A 24,063-nucleotide genomic window follows, 5' to 3' on the forward strand; every position below is an offset into this window, starting at 1 on the left:
TGATTGTCACACCCACTGTCCGTATTGTCCGTAGTGGTGTCTACGCCCATGTTAATACAGCGTGCAGAATCCAGATTCTATTGAGGAGAGTTGAGCCAAGTCACCATAGGCTCGGGAAGAGAGCAACGTGGAGGCCCACTGCCCCTTCCCCGGCCCCCACTGGGGGCGCCAGCCACTCCAACTTTTGACTGGATGTCAAGAGCGTCGCCACGAGGGGAACGAGTCGCCGGCCAGCCAAGGTAGCCAACGGCGTGTGAAGGTTGCCTGACCTCGAGGAAACTGAGATGGCACCAACGGAGGTTTTGTTAAGTAGGCAACCAAAATTCGAGCGGCAGCAGCCTGGCCCGCCTGGGCACCTTCACAGATAGCAGTGCCGCGTATCAGGGCGCCTTCGACGTTGAGCTGGGCGCCGATCATCAGGACGCCGGGGGAATATGACCCAATATCCCCCGTAAATATGTGCCTCGGAAGGGAGACCCAACCATAAAACTGAAAGCTCGCCGTATTTTATCCACTATTTTTCGAGCAGGTCCATAGATTTCCGTCCTCAAAAGTGCGGGGATATTCCCCAGTGTTTTGAGTTGGATGGGACTATAGTGGCGTTTACACCGACAGGAGATTCCCATTGCCGGCTGTGGGAAACTACTGTCGGTGTAAACGCCATTCATATTTCCTGCGTCACCCCTGTGGGGACGCCCTTACTCCATGGTGCCGACTGCCGAGCTTATCAATTTGGATATCAATGGAATCAAAATCTCATCGATCGATGAAGAACTAAATTACCCCGACCCGGAGAGCGTCTTTGGAATCAAAGCAGTAGCACATGACGCAAGACTTCAGGCAAATAAATCCTTCTTGTCTGAAATAAAACATTTGTGTATTGATAAGCACGTTTTATAAGCAATGGTAGCAAGATTCTCCATGTATTTGATCACAGTGATAATTTAGTAGCAGATACTTACCGTCGCATTTCGGTTTTTTAATTAATAATTTATATTGTCAGAACTTACAACATGTCTCTTAACTCAACAATAATTACAAAAGTGAAAAAGAAATGATAAATTGCTTATATTTTGGTGAAACTAAAAATTAATTCAGCACATATTTTGTTTTACAGCGTTGAAGTCCAGCTCCAAAGGACAGCTGACGATCGTAGCCGAGCAGGCTGTTTGGTACTTCTTCACTACTTCTTAGAAGTACCCGTTAGTACCGATCATGTCTCACATAATAAGCTATTGGAACAAAAATATCCATGTTCTTCTAATTATTCTCATTTCACACTTTAAATAAATACTTTTGAAATGCATTTGCTAATTAATTTTACAAAAACGGCTTGAAATTTTACAACGTCAAAATACTTATTCCAATTTCCACCATGAAACCACCACTATATTACTTGCTTACAGAACCGTGCGCACAGTGCGCGCAGTTTTATCGTGACGTCAGAGGGTGCTTCCTCAGTGGCGCCCCCTGGCGGGGAACGCGTGCAAAAAGTCCAGCTCTTAGGCATGTCCCAAAAATGGCGTCGGATGGTGACGCGATGAGCGATGATACGTCTTGGTAAGAAATAAAATGTACCATTGTATTGTAAGTTACTGTTTTTATGAATGTGCATGCTTTGTTTCAGCTTTTGAAATGCTTTTTAATTTCTCAAGCCTTGTGCTGCTCACGCAGTCGTCGGGAATTAGTGCGCTGGATATGTCTCATTATTAGTATGTGCCATTCACTTGGCACAATTATTGATAAAATAATTACATTAATGCCCTGCCAATGCTAAAAAAAAATTAACATAATTTTTTAAGTGCTAAGGTTCCTAGCTTTCAATGCTCTATGACTCATTAAAAGGCCGGTAAGTCAGACTGTAGTGTTGTTTGCAACTGAGCTGAGTTGACGAAACGCACCAGCTAAGGTGGTGAATCTGCCAGTCACTCCTCCCAAAAAATCTCGGATGAGGTTGGATGAGCCTGGAGGAGAGCTGTTTCAGAGGAGCCACAGGAACATTTTTGCGAGGAAATCAGCTGTTTGCAGGCTGTAACGGTCGGCGATTTATGGTGCGCAAACAGCAATTTAGAGTCAACAATCTCTTTCTAATAAAATAACCATAGATTTATATCGAACATTACTATTAAAAGATATCCCATCCTCATCAATCACCAAAATCATTCCCACTTCCCTCAAGTCTCATTTATAAACAATTCACATTTGTATTATTGGCGCCAGATATGTCTACGCAGAACCTCCTCCAAAAATCCAACTTTCGTTTGAGATGAGGGAGGAGGCAAATAGTGGTGGTGAGATGTGGAATCAAGATGAGCTTGGAGGAGCGACGGGAACAATTTTTTTTAAACGGGAGGAGGTTGGAGGAGGTTGGAGGAGCGACGGGAACAGACCCAATGATGCACCTGCACGGAAGTTACCCAGGAGTTTGCAGCAGTGCTATAATTGTTGGGTCCACACCATTTCACACAAAATATCCATGACAACATGGTACCTAGGTTATATACCTACATATTCCATTGGGCAGCTTTAACCCATTAATGACCAAGCATATAAATACCGCGATATTTGATGTTTGGAATGGTGTTCCGATGGTTTTCGACGTCCCTGATTCCAGCTGTGACAATGGTTTTACCCTAAAAAATTTCGAACTTGGTGAAAAATTATGTTCCCATTTGGGAACATTGGGCACAAATGGGGGTAAGAGGCGTATGCATTATGCGGATAGAAACGGAGAAAGCAACAGTAGAAACACATATTAGACAACATTTTAAAGAAGGGCTTTTTCTTCTTTTTGACCTTGTCACTATCCACAATGAGATCGTGGTCTCATTTCACTGATCGACCCTTGTCAACACACATTTTTGACACACAAAGTCGTTTTATTCTACTCTTACGGTAGAGCGAGACATTTAGAACGATGAATCACAAGCCAGCGATACCAGTTTTCCATTCATCACCAAAGTGTCTCACCTGTCGAAGCGAGACATCATCTCAAGCCTGTGTCGCGCACAGTGCCCGTTGCTCGGGATTAGTCAGCAGTGTCAGAGCATCAGTGCATACTGCATATGCATCTGCAGTGCCAGCACCGTGGCGGCAGCCTAGGTGTGGTAGTTCTGGCTGCAGTGGTTATGCAGTCGTACTTGGCAGATGCTACACATTGTACGCGTTTTTTTTTGACACAGCTTGCAGCGGCCTTGAGTGGCAGCCGGGACGATGAAGTGGTTTTGTGCAGTTCGGGAGACCACCGTCACCCGGTCGCTGCTGGGTCCTGGTCCGCTGCCGGTGACGTTTGGCGGACATGGCTCTTGTCTCGGGTTTTTTAGGAGCTCCAGAGCGACCTCGCGAGTGAACACCAGCTGGTCCACACTTCTCTCGGTGCAGCTGCGGTACATGCGCCAGCTGGGTACTCTCAGTAGACCGAATGCGTTGGTGACGAGCGTGCCGTACCATTTCTTCCACCGGATCACAGGCCTGTAAGCCGCCACCGCTCCGTCCACTAGGTCTACGCCACCCATGTACTGGTTATATTCGTATATGAGGTTCGGCTGCTTGACCGTCACCTTCTTCTTTTCGTCACCCGACCAGCGCTGCACGTCTTTGAGTGGGCTGATGTCCGAGTGATTTGTGACCACTGTCACTGCCCTGTTGTCTCTCCACTTCACAGCCAGCACCCCGTTAGTGGATTGGTACCAATGCTGTCCCCTGGGCGCCTTTTCAGCAGTTTTGTTGTCAGGCAGGGGACACTTCTTCAGCCTGTTGTCGCGCACAGTGCCCGTTGCTCGGATGCCTCTTTGACGGAGAGCTATCATCAAGGCATACGACGAGAAGTAGTTGTCAAAGAACACATGGTGCTGGGCAGGCGTCTGAAGACATTTACGGTGGCAACTGATCGTCACCTTCCGGTGGCAGTATTACCAAGTCCAGCCCTTCATCGTGGTCATCACTGGCAACAGCAGCGATTGCCTCACTCAGCAGGCGCACAGATCTACGCGCCATGGTCAGGACGATAAGTCACCACTCGTCACCTCTGCCGTGCATCACTCCCCGAACGCACTTGGCAGACTGAGAGCTTCTGTCTCGGGCACCCGAGGTGTGTTGAGTGTCGATACCAACGACCCTACTCCATTCGCTGACATTGGCGCCGACGGATATGACACTGCTGGACGAGACGACGCTCTATCATCCGAGCATCAGTAACGTGAGCGATACTGTCACTTGACACACCGGGTGTAAGACCTAGCGTGAGAGCAGAACCAGCCAGAGAGGACGTGCAAATTGAGTCAGTGGAAATTGAGAACAAGTGAGAGTGAGAGAAAGAGAGGGAGGGAGGAAATGGTAGATGGAGAGAGAGAGAGAGAGAGAGAGAGAGAGAGAGAGAGAGAGAGAGAGAGAGAGAGAGAAAGAGAGAGAGAGAGGAGAGGGAGAGAGCGCGAGGAGAGAGAAAAAGAGCTTCGCTTTTGCCTTCCAATGTCAGTCCATTATGAGCTGACCTACCCAGTGGATGTGCCCAATGTTCCCATTTGGGAACATCCAAATTTTGGAAGCCCCCGAAGCTTTTGTGGTGAAGCATTGCTTTTGATATCTCTCCCGTACAATTGGAACTTATTGTTGAAGCATTACTGGAAATTATAAGGAAATCTATCAAGAAATCGATTTTAAGGAAATTATTTTCTTGATGAAGGTACAGTGTAGCAAAAAAGGGCTATTTCGAAAATCAAGAGAGGTGCTTTATAAGGGTGAAGTTCGAGTTTTTTAGGCTGCTAAATTTTGTTCAGGGCTTCAGATACCAGAACCAATATTCATAATCGCTGTGCGATCCTAGGATCAGAGCCTAGAGCCAAAATTGTCGATGTTCCCAAATGGGAACATTGGGCACTAATGGGTTAAAGTGCTGCACTGTGCACAGAATCAGATGAGGTCACATATTGCCATGCTAAGCTGTCTGGCCATTAGGTAGGTAGATGTTACCACACTACTGCCAACCCCATGAGGTGTTAGGTATCATTACTTTAGGAGTTTTTTTTTGTATTTTGGCAGTGGTGGAGCCAATGTCGAACAGCAGATTATTGAATAATTATTGGTTTGGTCCAATCTTGTCATGCTAGTAATCAGTGCCAAAATATTTAAATAAACATGATATATAACGTACCCTAATGTCAAGTCGTAGCCTTGTTTTAACTCAATTCAATTATGTAAAAACTCATGTCATCATTCAGGATGGGCACTCAACATGAACAGTGACTGCTTTTCTTTATAACTTGTCCAGATGTCAGTTGGCAGCCCTTCCATCAGTGACCTCTGCACTATCTGCACAGAAATATGACGAGAAATAGTAAAAGGTCATCTACCCTTGAACTGTGGAAGCTAAAACACTTTAAATAGCTACCTACCTAATACCAATGTTGAGTTATTGACACCAGATAACAATAGCGATAGGTATTCAGCAATTCTAGATCTTTACTTGAAAAGGTAAATACAGAAAAGACAACTACACTTTTTGTAGATGAAATCATCTTTCATATTATTATTTAACCTTTGCTACCCACTAAGATATACCTAGGTACTTATTTTAAAATAATATATAAGGTTTCTAAAATGACACTGCTGCTAAACACTGCTTCCCAGCAACTAGGTGCCCAGGAACTAGGCGGCGCCGCCGTCGCCGCCACGCACTACGGACGATTGTGTCAGTGTTTCTGCTAACTATGTTGTTTAGATCTTCATCTCTGGGTTTATGATTTGTCATATCCATGCTTTTGTCACTGTTTCGTTGTGGTTAAAGAGTATGTGGTCAGTCAGAGAGCGCGTGCGAGAGAGACCGGTGCGTAGAAGGAATCGGTCCGGTGTCCAGTCCGGTATGGGGCCATGAGGTCAGCTCGTGGGCAAATGCTTTTTTGTTATGGATGTTTATATTATGTTGGCTAGTTTGGTGCGGAGCGAGCGGAAGACAGGGGCCAGGAGCTTTTTGAGGGCGCTGGAACGTCGTGCGTTTGTGACATGAGATCATGTAAAATGTGGTTTGTCGTAATAAATGATGATGTATGAAAAAAAACTAGGTGCCCAGCCCTCTCACTAGTCACCATGTCCATCTACCCCACCAGAGACCTGCCCAGTGCTCAGCCACGCTCTCTAACCCCTTTCCCACCTGCCAGGACACTGGAGCTGGAGGCGGCCCTGCTCAGTGTCCCAGAGGGGGTCGATGTGCGAGGTATCGCCAAATGCCGTCCCCTGCCGGACGATCTGCGAGCCTCCGCCTGGCTGGCCTGCCTGGACATCCAGCAGGATGTCGATGATGGTCTCATGACCTTCACCAACATCTACGACCTGCCGGAGCAGCAGATGATGCGGGAGGACATCCAGCAACTTGTTGGTGAGTATTGCGATTCAGTAGTTAACCTTCCAGGCGGTGGGGGGGGGGCATTTTTTGCCCCCCCCCCCTTTAGTTTTTTCGATATATCTCGAGAACCGCTGCGCCGATCGTCACCAAACTTTCAGTACCCTCCCGGGAGCAGCTAGCGCACGTCATGGTGACCAAAAAATTTTCCAAAGGCTATGATAGGTTGGCCGCTAATGACGTCAGAGTGACGTCATTTTTGCCATTTTCGACCAAAAAAAAGGTTTCGCGGGAAGAGCTGTCGGGCCTACAGCTTTAGAGATACAGGAAAATGTTTCAGACATAAAAGGTGTGGAATTAAAAGGGCTACAAAACTGCTATTTCGGTTTTTCGAATTTTTTGGATTTTGACCCCCAAAAATAAAAAAATAGACTTTTTGAATATAATAGCCAAAAAATTCAAAAAGTTTTTTGAATTTCGAAAAAACCGGAATATATGTGATAGCCCCTATCGCCTTCTATCTACATACCAAATTTGAGATCGATACCTCTTTTTTTGGCCAACTTATAGCGAAAAAACTGTTTAAAATTGATGACGTCAAATTTTCAAACTCAATTTTTAGCAATTCTAGACCTCGTAGCGCAAAACAAAGACCACCATTAGACTCCCCGTGACGAGCTGCATCGAATCGATACCCATTTTATGCAAAAATATCAACTTTGAAATTTGACCTTTTTTGACCTGACCTTGACCTGACCTCCACCAGAAAGTGACCTAAACCGTACCTGATGGTCTTATAACCAACACCATTGAGTTGGAAATGAAAAACTGGCCATAAAACATGCATCGCATAACCTTAATAAAGTTGGGCTCATGTGGTGACCCTTGGTGACCTTTGGTGACCTGACCTGTGACCTGACCTGGTATGACCAGTGACCTCTAATAGCAACATATGTACTAGACAACTGACGCTTTATCGCTGATTTTCGACAAAATGCGTTTTACTCGGTGTTATAGCGCTTTCCCTAGAAGCCCCGTGAACGGTGAAACATTTTATCTTTGACCTGACCTGTGACGTCATCGGTGACCCCGAGGTCAATGAAATTTGGTTTCCTTCGACAAATTTGACAGGGCTATCGAACGCCGTTTGAATTTTCCGGATCCGTCCAGTAGTTTCGGAGATACGGGGGGGGGGGCAAAAAAGTGCCCCCCCCCCCACCGCGCGTAAGGTGGCTGGTAGGCCCACCGCCTGCCGGGTTAAAGGGGAAAATATTTACCGCCCCCAGTCCCCACCCACTGTGATCAGTGAGCATTTCTGACCATTTCTATCCATCTCACTTTTCCCGTTCGTTCTCACTTGTGACACTGTCATCTGACCCTTTCCGTTCGTCCCCACCCGTTGGCCGTGACCCCGACTGACCTTTCCCGCTCGTCCTTACCCGGGACTCGACCTTCTGACCGTTTTCTTCCGTCCCTATCCGTGTCGCCAGTGAACGCTTGGTTCGGTCCATCGCTACCGGTGAATTTATCGGACTCGAAACCAAAAACGCCCCTCCGTCCCCACCCCTCAGACCGCATTGAACCTCCCCTACCTGTGACCCTGTCTGACCTCCGCTCCCTCCGCCGCAGACCGGCTGGGTAACGACGAGGGTGACCGCGTGTCGGTCATGTCGGACGTGGAGTCAGTACTCACCCACTACTGCAAGTCGCAGCGGGACACTTACCGACGCGGTAACGGCTGGATGGACATACTGCAGCCCCTGGTGCCCCTGAAGCTGAACAAACCAGAGCTGTATTTCACGTTCACAAACATACTACAGCGGTACATACCAAAGTGAGTTGCTTGTGGGATTGGACTGGTGGAGATCTCATACAGCAGATGGCATAGGAGGGGCTGCCTTTCGATATAGTCGGAATGATGCTGAGAAGTCATTTTCAGAGTTTGATGACTGTTTCATTTATAATTCAGTGTGTTTGTGGTGCTGATAAATCCGTCTTTGATGAAATGAACAGCCTCTCCATTTTGACCAGAAGGGCTACCGGTTCAATGGTTTGAAGTTTGAATGGTATCATGTGAAGCCTTTCGATCCGAAGACCCTTCTACGTTAGGTCGTAGATGGTTCGCAGTGCAGGGCTTCGTTACCTACTGACCAGACTACGATTATCGCGTCAGGAACTGCACCAAGGACGGCGACCCGTACCACCTGCTGCGGCTGCTGCTGCTCTACCACGAGCCGGAGCTCTGCAACTTCCTCGATACGATGAAGGTGGCGCCCGACAGCTTCGCAACCACATGGGTATGTGCTGTGGCTGATGGTTGCTGCTGAGATTTATGTATGCTGAATAGCTTCGAAATGTCGCATATTGACATAAGCTGCATTCACGCCGATCTTTGGCATACGCCGCAACACATTTGTCGTTGTTTTATCAAGAGAGGGCTATCTGGAATTCATTATGTTCCATTGTTCCTTCTTGTTAACTTTTGGTAGATACTTGTTCAGAAGTTGGCCGTTTAACTGTTTCGTTTCTTTTTGTATTGTATTCTCTTTTTTGCATCATGACTTCATATAACCTCATAATGTCGTGTGTTTCGTTTCAGCTGAACAGCCTATTCGCGGCCACCTGTGACCTGAAGGCGCTGCGGGTCATGTGGGACATCTACTTCCAGATGGACGACCCCTTCCTCATATTCTTCCTCAGTCTGGTCATCCTCGTCAACGCCAAGTAAGTCTGAGTCAGCTTCATCTGGGAGTTGTCGCTTATTAAAGTTTTTGGAAATCAAAGCGCTAAGGAATGGTACTGGATCGTTACTATGCTAAGGTGTTGTGTGGGTGAAACAGCGACGCTTGACAGATTTTATTACCCAGATGAAATTTTGCTTCAGCTTTAAGGATTGTCAGTAATGATATTTGATTTGTGTTTAGTAAAAACCCACCTTAGCACAAGATGTGTCCCTGATTAACTCCCATCTCACTGATACTCTTTGCTCTCCCAGGGACCAGATTCTGGAGCTGAAGGGCAAGCCTCGCGCTCAGATCGTCTCCACAGTGGCCTCCCTGCCCTGCTTCATCCAGGCGGATGACGTGCCAGACTTCTGCGAGCTGGCCAACTTCTACTCCATGAGGACGCCGAAGTCGTTCAGACGGGTATGTAACTGCGTGTGGCTGACTTAGCGAGGCAGGACTGACCTCGATCTTGGATATCTGCATTGCTTTCGTTTTCTTATCGTACGCGCACTTATTTTCATGTCCCTGAAGTATTACTTGTTACGCTGACAGCATAATATTAGATTTTCTATAAATTTGCAACAATGTGATAAGAATTTACAGGGTATTACTTTTGTTATGACTTCTTCTAAATGAGTTTGATCTTCCTCTAAATGCGTTCTTGACATCTCTTTTACCGCCCGTCCGGCAGAAGCTGTACCCGTCGCTGTTCGGGGTGTGCGCGCCGCACCTCTCGTCCCTGCTCACCCCGACCGTACCGCTGGCTCAGTCTCTCTGTCTGCCCGTCTACGCCGACGAGATCCTCTCCAGTATGGATAGCAGGGACGCACCTGATGTACTGCCGGAGACTGAACTGGTGAGAGGGGAGGGAGGGAGGGAGGGGGAGAGAGAGAGAGAGAGAGAGAGAGAGAGAGAGAGAGAGAGAGAGAGAGAGAGAGAGAGAGAGAGAGAGAGAGAGAGAGCCGTGGGAGGCGTGTGGTAGATACGGAAAATGTCGAATGTGTGTGTGGAGATTGCGGAATATTTCCATAAGTCAGTGGGGGAGTCGGAAAGAGGGGGAAGTATCTGATGGATGGGGATGCGCTGTATGCGTCAGCCGTCTGTGTGCGTCGGGGCTGAATGCTATATGCGTGAGTGGTGACTGAAGAGATCTGATGGCTGTCAGGAGTCGGAGGGAGGGAATAAGTGTGGTCGCGGAGGAGGATTGATAGCAAGGGGAGTGTTTGTGAGTGAATAGAGCCTCGCGGTATGGGCCGGGGGAGAGGCACGACTGTTAATGGGCTGAACGAGATTGGCCGAATACACAGCTGCTTCCAACATACAATATTCTTTCAGTAATGATATTACTGACCTGATTTCTAAAAAACGCATCGGGTCTGGAAAGGTTTTGCCCTTTGATTTTTCCATTTGTGTCTCGTGTCAACTATCAAAAGAAGATCCCGCTTTGGGAAAAGATAAGATGCATAAATGGATACTGATGATTCTGATTCACCAATCGAGGGCTTTGACCCCAGAGACGGAAATTGGGTCACCGCGTCGAGAAAGAAAAAGCCTAAGAGAAGAAGGGATCAAGCAACTAACGAAAATGCTCATCAACGACAAACAGCAATCGGACGCAGCCGCCCACCGGCCACCACCCAGCTAACTGCCTCGCTCAGCTGCCAGGCATGCAGAAGCCGGAGTTCAAGGAAGGCCGCAATCACCTGCAGCCTCTGCGGCCAGCGCTGGCACACGTCCTGCGCTAAGCTGACCATCCAACAGGCGCGAGCTCTCTCCGTGTGGCATTGTCAGCAGTGCCTTGGCCGCCCGGCTGCCACTTTGGAACCGCCCACCCAGACGTCAGAAGCCCCACTCTGCGGGATCGCGGCAGGCTTGTCGAAACTCCGCGCCAGCACGAAGGTTATCGCCCGGATTCCGAAAGCTGCGCGGTCTTTAGTCGCCGATTCCCTGTCAGAAGTGGTGAATGAGGCAGTCAACAGTCCAACCTCATCATCATCGTGGTGGAAGTTTCTGTCGTTTGCCTTTGTTGCTCTACGCACACCCGACTCGACCAATAGCGGGGAACGGGGCCCAACACTGGCGTCACACATACGACGTCAGGTGGCCGGGCTAGACTCCGCCGCTCCGCCCTCGCGGACGGTGGAGAGGCGCGCCCCTACTCCACGGACAACGACTCCTGACTCTCTTGCTCGCCGAGTTCGTGCTAAGTGCGCCGACGGGGATATCCGGGCCGGTCTCCGTCTCCTGACCTCCAGCGACACCTTCGTCGACCCTAGTGCCGAGGTCATCGCCGCGCTCCGACTGAAACACCCGCTCGCACCACTCGACCAGAGCCTACCGCCACCTCCCGCGGCCTCCGACCCTCCCCCGCTCACTGTCACGGAGGAGCAGGTGCGGGCCGCCATCTTCAGCATGCCACCAGGATCGTCTGCTGGTCTCGACGGCATCCGGCCATTACACCTACGACAGCTGCTCTCCCGAGAGACCGCCGAGTCCGGCCGGCGCCTCCTCTCCTCCCTGACGGCCCTCACCAACCTGGTTCTGCGCGGCCTCGTGCCAGAGTGTGGTCGCGACGCTCTATTCGGAGCATCACTCTGCGCTCTGAGAAAGAAGGACGGTGGTCTGCGCCCGATAGCCGTTGGAAGCGTGTTCCGCCGCCTGCCAGGACGCATCGCCGCGAGACACATCGCTGACATTATCGGTCCGGAGCTACGCCCCACCCAGCTCGGGGTCGGCACCCCGCTGGGATGCGAGGCCGCAGTGCACGCAGTGCGGGAATTCATCAACTCCGACTCCACCAGCTCAGACACACCGCGAGTCATGGTCAAAATCGACGTGCGTAACGCTTTTAACACCATCCGACGGGACGTCATCTTGGCCAGGATTCACGAGCGCTGCCCGGAGGTCTACCCGCTGGCCTATCAAGCCTACCACCTCCCAACACCGCTGCACATCGGGGACCAGACGGTACTGTCAGCGACCGGAGTCCAGCAGGGGGATCCTCTTGGACCTGCCGCCTTCGCACTGGGAGTCGACGCATGCGCCCGAGCCATAAGATCGCCTTTGAACGTGTGGTATTTGGACGACGCCACGATCGCCGGCCCGGCTGATGTCGTCCAGTCTGACCTCCACTCACTCGCCAAGGCTCTGACAGAACTCGGTCTGCAGCTGAACCCGGCGAAGTGCGAGGTAGCCATCATCGACGCGGCGCCCCAGCTAGCTCAAAACGCAGCGGTCGACAGCATTCGCAGTGTCCTGCCGGAGATAACAGAAATCCCTCTCCACAGCGTCACTCTGCTGGGCGCACCACTGCAGGACGCCAGCCTCACCGCAGCTGCCAATGGTGCCGCCGAACTCATCGGACGCCTATGCACCCGACTGACGCACCTGGACCGACACACTGGACTTTTCTTTCTCGTCCACTACGCGTCAGCGCCTCGCCTCCAGTACCTGCTGCGCTCAGCGCCCCTGTACAAGGTGGTGCCCGCGCTCAAGCTGGTGGACGAGCTGGTGCGAGAAACTCTGGTCGATATCACAAACGTAAATATCAATGACCAGCTGTGGGAGCAGGCAAAACTGCCATTCAGACTGGGAGGTCTCGGAGTTCGCTCTGTCGAGGACCTGGCACTGCCGTGCTACATATCTTCTCTGCACGCTGCTCTGCCACTCCTCCGCAGCATCTCTCCGGGGCTGCTTCCGGCCAGCGGTGTGCCACCAACCCTGCAGACAGCAATTCACCGGTTTTCTGAGGTGACAGGGACCGAACAACTGCCGCCCGCCTCAGCTGTCAGCAGCCAGCGGGCCTGGGACACCCTGTCAGCTACTGCGATTCGCGATAAGATGGTCAACTCCGCCAACCAGCTGCACCGGGCACGCCTGGTCGCCGCCAGTCAGCCACACACGGCCGCCTGGCTGCAGGCTGTGCCGGTGCCGAGTCTCGGCCTACACCTGGACGAGGAGTCGGTGCGGGTGGCAGTGGCTCTCCGCCTCGGAGCCACAGTCTGCGAGCAGCACCGGTGCCGTCTGTGCGGACGTCAAGTGGATCAGCTCGGCCACCACGGGCTCTCCTGCGTGAAGAGCGCCGGTCGTCTCCCACGTCACGCCCAACTGAATGACGTGGTGAGGCGCGGACTGGCAAGCGCCGGCATCCCCTCCATATTGGAGCCAGTCGGACTCGACCGGGGTGATGGCAAGCGACCTGATGGCCTAACGCTGTTTCCGTACAGCGGAGGCATGTGTTTGACATGGGATGCCACATGCGCAGACACATTTGCCGACACTGTGCTGATTCAGACCGCCCTAGAGCCTGGTGCCGCCGCTCGGGCCGCAGAAGACAGAAAACGGCGCCACTACTCAGAAATCAGCTCCCGCTTCAAGTTCGTGCCCATCGCAGTGGAGACCTCCGGGGTACTCGGCCCCGTCACCTCAAAATTCATCCGCGAGCTGGGCCAGCTCATCACCACCCGTACCGGCGAACGACGCGAGACCGAATGGCTATTACAGCGTCTCTCGATCGCTGTTGTGCGAGGCAACGCCGCCGCGGTTCTCGCCACAGCCGCCACAGACCGGGCGAGGGCAGACCGCCGACAGCAGCCACCACCAGACGTGACAGGGGTGCGCACCCGGCCTTCGCCTCCTCCGTCTGCGACGACCGGCCGAGCCTCAGCAAAACAGACAGCAAGGCAGGCCTCACCCGAGTTCTTAGCTGACGAGCCGCTGGCACTCCCGTCGGAGGAGTCCTCTGCACCGCCCAACACCAGACTGTCTCACCACTCACTGCCCGGCAACCCCAGCGAAGACGGCGGCGGGACTGGCAGTGAATCTGACGGCAGACCGCTCGGTCTCACCGGCCTCAGGAACACGGGCAACACCTGCTTCCTGAACACAGTCGTCCAGTGCCTGAGCAACACACGCGCTCTCCACGATTACATCCTGCGCGATGGACGCTCCTCAGATGCCAGCATGCCTGCCGCCGCTACGAAGGGGTCCCTCATGAACACATTCAGCGCCCTGATACGCGACATGTGGACATCCTCGGACGAAACGGAGCGGGTGCTCACCACCGCACCACTCAAGTCGATGATCCAACGGCTCGCGCCACGCTTCATGGGCTCTCAGCAGCAGGACGCGCAGGAATTCCTCAGATATCTGCTGCAGGGACTTCACGAGGACGTGAACCGGGTGACGAGCCGGCCAAAGCCGATCACGACCGACATCGACGACTCACTGAGCGCCAGTCAAAAGTCAATGGAGGCCTGGAAACGTTTCTTGCGCCTGGAAAACTCCAAGTTTGTTGACCTGTTCGTGGGCCAGCTCAAGGCTACCCTGCGGTGCACGGTATGTGGCCACGCATCGGTTACCTTCGACCCGTTCTGGGATCTGAGTCTGCCAATCCCGTCACGAAGTGGCCAGGTGCGCCTACAGGCCTGTTTTGACCTGTTCACCAAAGAGGAGGTGCTCGATGGCGACGAAAAACCGACCTGCTCAAAGTGCCAGAAGCGCCAAAAGTGCACCAGGAGCCTCTCGATCCAGAAGTTCCCTCGTATCTTGGTGGTCCACCTGAAGCGGTTCTCGCCGCAGGAGAGGTTCCGCGGGAAGCTGAACACCACTGTCGACTTTTCGGTGAACGGCCTGGACCTGTCGCCCTACTCGGCCGGACAGACGCCCTGCCGGTACAGCCTATACGGCGTGGCGAACCACTCTGGCACGCTGCTCTCAGGACATTACACCGCTCACTGCCGACACCCGTACACGGCAGAGTGGTACGAGTACAACGACTCGCGGGTCCACGTGATGGACCAGAGAAGCGTCAACAGCGGAAAGGCTTACGTGCTGTTCTTTGAGCTGGCCGGCTCGAAACACCGCTCCGGCTCGACCCACGTCTAGTCATCCAGTCACGGGAGAGGAGCCTGCGATCGTCACCCGCTCGGGCCCTGTGTAGTCACACCGACCGGCGCACATTCTGCTCGGACAACTCTAGCCAGCGGCCTATTGTGATTTGTGATATTGCGTGTAAGGTGTTGTGAAAAACCAGAACAGCCTTTGGATCTCACTGAAAACATTGGCAATAAACAAAACAAAAAAAAAAAAAAAATATTCTTTCGTTTGTTCTGTTCGAGTAGTGCTTTTATCTCCGAATGGCACACTCTTCCATTGTTCAAAGTTCAATCTCTGGTGTGTATTTCAGGTGAAGTTCTTCCTGGTGGACTGCCGGCCGGCCGACCAGTATAACGCCGGTCACCTGCCCACCGCGTTCCACCTCGACTGCACGCTGATGCTGTATGAACCCGCCGCGTTCGGGACCGCCGTGTCGGCTCTGCTCAGTGCACAGCGTCAGGCGACGGCGGCGCAGCATTCGGCGGCCGGGGAACACCTGTGCTTCATTGGATCAGGTAGGGGAGGAAAGGTGATAGAGGAAAGCACAGGAGCGCGGGGGGAGGGGAGCATCCGTGCCTCATCTAATCAGGTAGATAGGGAGAGAATGTGTGATAACACTCGGACGCCGGAGATCACCTCTTCTTCAGTGGATCAGGTAATTACCTGAGAAGAGGGGAGGGGACAGCATAGGACCGCGGCGGGGACTGCACCTCTGCTTCATCGGATGAGGCTGGGATTGAAAAAGTCCAACGGATGTCGATACTGAAAGGACAGGATCTTTTTAGATCGGTTGAGTTGAGTCATTGGTTGTGGTGACTATTCAATGAATCTAGGTTTAGGAATTGAAACGAGCGAAAAGGTAGTGTTTCGACGGGAACTACCGTGACTGAAGTATGGATGTTGCAGGCACTTTAGAAAATCAGTCATTTTGTAAAATGCCTAGGCATTTTACAAAAAGACGGCTGTTTGAAAAATGACTGAACGCAACCAGGCTTTTTTCAAAATGGCTAGCTATTTTACAAAATGACTAGGCATTTTGCAAAATGCCTGACCAGCATGGAACGTAGATCCCACTACAGATACTATGGCCAACAGTTTTTGGACGTCTTCCTATACCCTATAGGTACGTGTTCAGCCTGTAGCTGATCGATTTGATTTTGAAGCTCTGTGATGGCGACAATGCTGAGTAACGACCAGGTTGAGTTGCAGACTCGGCTGTAGCATAAAGCATTGTTTAGTTAACGCTGTAAAAACTCCCAAGTACATCAACGCCGTTCATGTTCTGCCTGAAACTAGACCTAACAAAACCAGCCGGAGACCGGCCCTAGTCAATAGGCAGGCCCGGTTGATGTACAATTACATGTAAACGAATGAGTGTAGTCTTTGTTTGATTGTGTCTTTGTTTGACAGCTTTGAGTACCTACTTGCATGGTCCCAGTTAGAAATAGCAAGCTCCACATCGGGAGAATCATCAGGTCGCTTGGCGTAGGACGAGAGCGTTGGTTATAGAAGACACTAACGCCTAAGTGTGTGGGATCGAATCCTCGCGAGCTCTAATGGTTTTACAGATACAGGCCGGCATAGGGCCGTCGTTTGTTGACGCTCCAGATCGATCATTTTAAATCCAGCAGCGTCGCTGACGTGGGGGTTGGAAATGTCGCGGGCCTGCACTTCTCAAAATAGAGAGAGGTAGGTATGGACTTCCCACCGCTGGACTCCTCTGGTCATAATGCTGGACTCCTCGGTCCACCTACACGCTACCAAAACGTATATAATTAGGTACTCGTATCTACAACACGCTGCTCAGTCATTTTGTAAAATGGCTAGGTATTTTGTAAAATGCCTAGGCATTTTGCAAAATGACTGGAGAGTCAGTCATTTTGTAAAATGCCTAGGCTTTTTGCAAAAAGCCTGGAAAATCAGGCATTTTGCAAAATGCCTAGGCATTTTACAAAATGACTGATTTTCTAAAGTGCCTGCAACATGGATATGAAGTGGCTGGTTGTTGAATGTGAAACTCTTAGAAGTGTTTTTGACGCGCTGCAGCTTCAACAGTGCTGTTAAACGTTGAAAAAGCAATGCAGTGCTAACTGTTCCCCTGCTTGTCTTCGCTGCAGGTCGGGAGAAGGAGGACCAGTTTCTACACATGGTGGTTGCCTCCTTCCTTCAAAAACGCTCCCTCTATGTCAGCAAGGTCGAAGGAGGCTATCAGGTAACGCTTCGATTTCAAAATTGCTTCCTTCAATGTTTTTCGCTTCTTCATTCTTTTTCGTTAGCTGCCGCGCTCTATTCGGTGACTGTTTCCACTGAAGAATTCGTGTTTCAACTCGGCCTATACAGGGCTGTGGGAATTCGTAGGTGCATGGTTTGTATAGAATACCCTGAAAATCGTTGCTGGTTTTCTGACTGATATACCAAACCGGCTCCGCCAAAGGACATGGCCACTGGCCAGTCTCTCCATCCATATTCACGTCACATTTCTCTCCCCTCCTTACAGGCGGTGCACGACATGCTCTCTGAGAACCTCTCGGCTCTGACGGACCACAGCGCGCGCCACTGCGTGGTCTGTACCCCAGACGAGGCACCCGCCGGCGCTGGACCCGGAGGTGACCGGCCGGACGCGCCTCAACCTCAGCCCGCTGCCGGCACCAAGGTCTCACTAATCGACCGCCTGAACGCGCGCTGGAAGATGAAGGGTCAGCAGGTGAAGGAAAAGCTGGTTGATATTATCACGAACGCAGCTATGGAACAGCAGACGGAACGGCATGTCAGCAGCCAGGACAAGGGCAAGCGGTACCGCAACATGGCGCCCGTCTTCTCACTGGATGATGACGAGGATGGACGTGAGTGGAGGAGGAGGGAGGATGGTGGAATTAAGAGCGGATATCTCATGCGGACAGGCAGCTGGGCGTTTCAGAGAGAGGATGAGGGAAATCAGTGCCCATGAGTGGTATGGGACGGACTCATGCGCGTCAGTAAGGAGTCATTTGCTTGCTGAGGAAAACGTGGTTAGTGAGTGTGGTAGGTTAGGGTTACCGCACGGCCGAAAAAGTATGTGGGGTGGGTGTTAGAACTGCTTCTGTGGCGTTCTATAAGTGTCACAGCTCACTGCATATGTTTGTGTCATTTAGCAGGAAGTGACGATGCACGCCTTTATGTGCCCGTTTTTCTGTTATTTAGCAGGGAGTGACGAGGAGCTGACGATGCCAGTCGAGACCACCATGGAGCTGGTGGAAATCGCCGACTACATGCGGAAACCGGAGCTGCTCGAACACTTCAAGTGCCAACACATCAAGGAGAACAAGCAGGCACATCCCAGGTAATGATGATAGCTGCGGCTGGGGAGACTACTGAAGGACTGCTTTTTTGTTTCCAGTCGTGACGTGTGCTTAGTGCTTACTGCTTACCCTAGGAAAGAGAACGACAGGTCTGCACATAGTTAGTTGCATATCGTTTCAAGTTTGTCATGTCGAATTAGCTCATTTACCAAGACGTGTATCCTAGTCGTTTTTGTTTATAAGCCGACCCGACTATAGCTCACATGACCTAGTCTCGACAAACCTGACCGATTATCATTCCTACAGCTTACTTCTGGTGACACCTACCCAGCTGCTGGTCTTGCGAGAGGTGCCCGACAAGCCCGGCTGGGCGCGACTGGCCGCCCGGCGCTCACTCACCTCCGTCGTCACAATCACCAGCAAGAAGAAACGACCGGAGTTAATTACCTTTAAATATGGCGTCAATGACGGCGACGGCATGACCATCACGGACTTGGACAGGTGAGCATCATTATTCAATATTCATGGATAATTTAGATGAAGATGAGAGGAAAGTGGTTGTCTAGGGGATTAGGCACACGGATAGAGCATATGAGGTCAGTGTGGTGGGGTGTATCAAGGAAAGTGTCGATGGGGTGGGTTGGAAGAGGTCGTTGGAACTGAACGGGTTGTGGCTGTGGACGAAGAGACGAAGGTTGGGTTGACTTTGGAATGACAAAGTTTGTCGAAGAGTGTCAGTGACGCCTCGAATTGCGTTCGGCTCACAGTATGCCGAACTGTTAAGTGGGGCTCAAGTGTTTTATACGTTTTGGTTGGTATGGAACTTTTCAATGAGCCATTGTTACCACTACTGCTCGCCAGCAGCCGCTAGGTAGTCCCTTACCGTGACTCATGCCCCCCCCACCCCCCAGCCCCTACAGGGTGGAAAGTAATTACGCGAACATACTTTTTCGTCTTCTAGTAATGAAAAAAACGGCGGTGACATAAACAATATATGTTTTACTTTATCCTTATCTAGTTGCGATGCATTGACATAGGCGTTCCGGCATGATTTACATCAGCATGTGAAGATCTGTTGGCCAAAGCTCAGCCCACACCTTATGGAGCTGTCCAGTGAGGTAATCGGTATTGGTGGCTCCTTGCAGCTTTTAGACGGTCTCCTGAGGAGTCATCTGGAGATTTTTAATCGAATTGAGGCCCAGGCGTTTCCCAGATCAGCTTTTGTATGTCCTGAAGAAAAACAGGTTCTCACAGCACCAGTATTGCGTTTTGTTGGCCGTGAAAGTAAGGATTTCACCAATCACGAAGAGCAGTTTCTTTGCGTCAGGCACAAAAGTGCGCTCAGTCATTTTGCCCCTTTCTTTGCACGGTGGATTAGACAGAGACACTCGTCTTGGAGGATGTTCCACCGGTTGTATACTTTATTTTTAGTGACCTTTTTTAGCGCTACACGCAATTCTGACACCACCCGGGGGCTCGTGACCCACTGATGTGTTCCTTTGTCGGATGTTTGAAGGTTGGGACGGACGGGACATAGGACGCAACAGCAGCCCTCAGAGCAGTTGTTCTGCAGGTTTGACGGATGAAACAGTTTCACAGATGTCTCACCCAACCACAAATCCAGCTGCCTGTCCTCCTCTGTCCATCTTTGATTGTCTTTGAAAAGCTTCAATTAACAATTCTGCTGTTAATTCGTGAATTTTGGTCATCCCGAGGGTTTGTACGACTTAATTTTCGAATTTTTGCGCATTAATGTGCGAATCGTGATATCCTAGATCGGGTACCCGGCCAGAGTAAGCTATTTTGCCAGTTTTCGGGTCGACTGGCGTCGTTTTGTCGCCGACATGGTGACCACCCACCCGGCAACAGAATTCGCCGAGGGGTTGCTGCCGCGGACGGCTTTGCTTTTTAAGTCCTCAAGTGTTATTATGTTTTAAGAAAAACGTATAATTGTGCAATGCTGGTGCTGAGACCGCTACGAATCCCTTCTCCGCCAGTCCAGCGAAAATAATCACAAACGCTTTCCCTGGCAGCTCCAAATTGAGCTCTTTGCCCATTTCGGTCTTGTGCAGCGTATGGTGTCTGCACCATTTTAAGTCGAGAGGTGTTTAAGACCTTCCAGGTCATTGTTCAAAGTAAGGTCACTTTTGGTAGATGAGGCGACAACAAACACGACCAATTATGTTCCATGACAGCCCGTACTCATAAAAATGCTCCACTGACGGTCAAAATTGTAAGAAAATGTTCGCGTAATTACTTTCCACCCTGTAGGTATTCAATTATATACAATCATTGTCCGAAATTCTGTTCGTTTCGTTTTTTATGAGCTGCCTATGTGCCCTGTCTTGATCTGTGTGCCTGTGCGTGCTGTTGTGCTGCTATGTATATAGATGTGTGCTGGCCTATGTTCTGTTCTCTGCAGTGCATTATTCGTCCTGACCTGTGCACCCCTCCCCTCCCCGCCCCAGGTTCTACATCCCCCGCGCCGGTGAGGCGACCAAGGCGGTGAAGATGGCTATTATCCGTCTATCCGACGACACCCTGGGCCAACCTTCTGACGGGCCACCTGGTAAAACCAGACAGCGAGAGGCAGGCGAGCCAATGGAGGCGGGAGAGAGTGCTGAGGCGGCGGCAGAGGGGGCGGAGGGTGCCAGCGAGTCGGCGCCACCAGCAGAGGCGGCTGCACAAGAGGCGTGACCGGAGCGAGCCGAACGCGAGGCAAGTCCGTGACCATTTTCCAGTAACGTGTGGCTACCTTAAGCACGTTAAACACGTTCCAGTAACGTCGGTCCAGTTGAAGACACGTGCGGTGATTGGTCCAGCGTGCAGCCACGCCAGGCGGTGTCAGTTGTGAGCAGTGTTAGACGTGGTACCGACCGACGTAGCATCCCCCTTGTAACCAGTGAAACGAAGGCCGTTTTTGTCTAGTGATTTGATGAAGACAGGAGACCTGCCGACGCGTGAAGCCGCTTCATCCTCCGCGAGCATAGCCGCGATCCTAGAACGCCTGAAGGCTGGAGCGATTATGAGAAAGCGGCGACACCGGCAAAAATCGTGCTGTGTGAGAACGCATTGGCTGTTGCCCGGGTCGTGATAGCCGCGAGCCCGCGAGTCGCAGCTCCTGCCGTGCTGGCTTGCTGTGGTGGTGCGCTTGGTTGTGGACAGACTGAAGCTGTGAGGATTCTGTGTGCTGTGCGGTTGGAATCATGATGAATTTGCATAGTGTGATGGATGAACTATTATAGACATTCCCAACAGATTGGTGAGTGTTCTTAGTCCTCGTTGGGTAAAAGTCACATTAGCTAGCCGCTTGGATTGATGCAGAATGCCTTATCATTATCCAAGATTGAGCTGATAATCATTAGCGACCGTAGTTGGTCAGTGGGGTGATGACATAATATCATCAGCTTTGGTTTCTTGTAAATGTGTCGTTAATTTATTTAATTTAATATCTATTCACATAATTATCGTCGGACTCGGCAGGATATATCAAGGTTTGCATCTTATCTGATATATTATCCATGCTTGATTTTCAAACAGGATTCATTTATGTTTATCAAATGCTGGATTAGTACGTGGATTGGCTATAAGCTAAGAAGCCATGTGCCCGAAGGTATATATCGGACAGCTTTTGGCGAAGTAGTGAGGTTGTCTTGCCGCAGTAGGCCCATGCTCATGTGTAGTACGCAGTGTCAAATTATCCCAGCGATGCCGATCTGTGTATATTGTGAGATACAATGTGAAGTGGATGTTTATCTTTCGTCAGAATCAGTGGCGAGAAAAGTGACCCCTGTGTGAGATCCGATCCGCTGCGGGCTAGCTTGTTTCTAGTCAGTCGGTCGGAAGAGGGCTGATTATTGAGTGACTGGTGAAAAATATGACTTGTGACGTCATGTGTGAACCTGTGACGTCAGCTCTGTCCATGGTAGAGACCCCAGAGAGCGACATTGACGAATGCGATTTATTGGTCCGTGAGGTTCAACTGTTCTACCAATTACGGTGTTTGATTTATGATGCCGTGTGGGTGTGTTTTGTGTCCGGAAATTGACCATTTCGTCTGTGTGATTCTGCGGTTGGGTCACTCTACCGTGTTCTGTAAGTTGTAACCCCCCGTTGCGCATCGAATTGTGTTGCGCCGGCGCGACTGCCAATGAGGGTGCATTGAAACCAGCTCACCTATCGAAAAGGCGATGTACCAGTGGAGGTTGTAAGACCGTTGTTTCGTCCAATGCCCATGTTCTGTTCCCGTGGGGGTTTGTGCTGCCACAAACGCTAAATATATACCTGTTTATCTTGACTCGGGAATCTGTGTGGCAGATTGCGTAATGTACGATAGCCAGAGGTGCATTGGGTGCCTTGTGCGACGGTATCTAGTGATCCCAAGCCCTGATTCATTGATGATGGCTGATAAGTGTCCATTTCGGATAAAGGAGACGCCGCCACCCATTAACGGTGTCGTTGGGGTCTCAGGTCAAGGCTCAGAAAGTTGAGCTAGGTACGGCACTTACTCGTGATCTTGCAAGGTATTTTCGTGCGAGTGCGAAGTTCATGTTGCTAAGGAGCTTTAATTACGACACTGAAGTGCATTAACCCGCGCCCTGCTGGGGGTCCTGGATTTCCACGCCCTGCTGGGGGGGGGGGGGTGTTTGAACACCCCCCCTTGTAACTCGGCTCCTGGGCCACGTAGCGATACGCGGAAGGCGGCGTTCGAAAGAGCGTCAAAAATAATGACGAAATCACTTCGGTCAATTTTTTGGTCAGGTCAAAGGTCAGGTCACCAGAGGTCATTGAAGGCAAAATTTCGCCGATTTCCAGGTCGAATGTCGAAAATTTCCAAGAAGCCAACGCATAACTCGGGAACCAATAGAGCTACAGCGCCGCGGAAAAGCGCATTCGATAGCCCTATTAACGCCCTTTCTGAGTAATCCTCTCAGATTTGACCTAACGTCAACGGTTTTGCCTGCAGGGGGCAAAAACTGCAAAAATAGCCGATTTTTTCGGAAACAGTTTTTCTGCAATAACTTTTGACCCAAGCCTTGTACGAGCTTATTTTTACCGGCATCGTGTTCCTCTCGTCAAGACGCATCGAATGAACTATGACTTGACCTTGAAAGGTCAACTTGAAAATTTGACCTCAGGTCAAGGTCATGACCTGACCGGAAAGGGTCATGTTGCATATCAGTCGATCCGTATCGTCGAGCTGAACACATCTAAGGCGTTTTCAGCGCTCTAGCATGCCTCTATCAAAAGTTATTTGCGAAAAACTGTTAGATACCATTCGTGACCTAAGATGACCTCAGGGCATAAACAAGGGTCACGGACACCATTTTCAAGTTCGGTGTGTCTAAACCACTTGTAATTCGGTGTTTGGGAGTGTTTATAATGTCTTTCATCCAAAAGAGGCGCATTTCAATTTTCTCCCATTGACTTATAATGGGGAGGTCGCAAAATTGACCTGACCTTAGGTCATCGATATCAAAATTCTGAGATATACATTTTGTACATGCTATTGCTCTTAGCAATCGCTGAAAGTTTCAAAGCGATCGGTCACTCGGTGTAGCTATGACAGACATTGAAAGTTTTTATGAGGTGAGGTCACTTCAAGTGACCTGGTGACCTGACCTTGAATGACCTTGGTCTGAAATTTTCACAACATGTGTAGAATTAATGTATGATAAGGTGTACCAAAAACGGCGGCGCTCCGCGCCGCCGTTTTTTAGATATTCGCGAAAAACCACAAGGGGGGGTGTTCAAACACCCCCCCCCCCCCAGCAGGGCGCGGGTTAAGCAAGAGGCAAGTGTGAGTGCACTCACATTGCTCGACATCTCTTATCTGCGGGTAAACGAG

The 24,063-nt window shown here is 50.7% G+C and overlaps 2 protein-coding genes across 3 annotated transcripts; both read left to right on the top strand.

Moving 5' to 3' along the window:
- Window positions 1–1,429: 1,429 nt before the first annotated feature.
- Window positions 1,430–22,512, top strand: LOC122364425 (TBC1 domain family member 23-like). Of its 2 annotated transcripts, none has more exons than XM_043334778.1 (13): window positions 1,430–1,560; window positions 6,153–6,370; window positions 7,964–8,168; window positions 8,508–8,631; window positions 8,934–9,058; window positions 9,330–9,480; window positions 9,752–9,916; window positions 15,248–15,452; window positions 17,055–17,149; window positions 17,435–17,780; window positions 18,118–18,256; window positions 18,522–18,716; window positions 20,684–22,512. In XM_043334778.1, exons 1-13 carry the CDS (start codon window positions 1,520–1,522, stop codon window positions 20,910–20,912), a joined length of 2,238 nt encoding a protein of 745 aa, XP_043190713.1. In that variant the 5' UTR covers window positions 1,430–1,519; the 3' UTR covers window positions 20,913–22,512. The 2 variants fall into 2 exon arrangements, with proteins under 2 accessions (XP_043190713.1, XP_043190714.1); XM_043334779.1 differs by having other exon boundaries at window positions 1,443–1,560; window positions 18,121–18,256.
- Window positions 10,636–15,148, top strand: LOC122364424. Its single transcript, XM_043334777.1, has one exon. The coding sequence runs from the start codon at window positions 11,473–11,475 to the stop codon at window positions 14,944–14,946; it is 3,474 nt and encodes a 1,157-aa protein (XP_043190712.1). The 5' UTR covers window positions 10,636–11,472; the 3' UTR covers window positions 14,947–15,148.
- Window positions 22,513–24,063: the final 1,551 nt, after the last annotated feature.

Source organism: Amphibalanus amphitrite, unplaced genomic scaffold (assembly GCF_019059575.1).
Source record: "Amphibalanus amphitrite isolate SeventyFive unplaced genomic scaffold, NRLGWU_Aamphi_draft 000676F_arrow, whole genome shotgun sequence".
Lineage (NCBI taxonomy): Eukaryota > Metazoa > Arthropoda > Thecostraca > Balanomorpha > Balanidae > Amphibalanus > Amphibalanus amphitrite.

What these genes read in the sequence shown, in the direction of transcription:
- LOC122364425 (XM_043334778.1), top strand. Translation starts at nt 1,520, where the DNA reads ATGGCGTCGGATGGTGACGCGATGAGCGATGATACGTCTTG. An exon ending in TACTGCCGGAGACTGAACTG is followed by an intron (nt 9,917 to 15,247) that starts GTGAGAGGGGAG and finishes TGTGTATTTCAG; the next exon opens with GTGAAGTTCTTCCTGGTGGA. An exon ending in AGGTCGAAGGAGGCTATCAG is followed by an intron (nt 17,150 to 17,434) that starts GTAACGCTTCGA and finishes CCCTCCTTACAG; the next exon opens with GCGGTGCACGACATGCTCTC.
- LOC122364424 (XM_043334777.1), top strand. Translation starts at nt 11,473, where the DNA reads ATGCCACCAGGATCGTCTGCTGGTCTCGACGGCATCCGGCCATTACAC.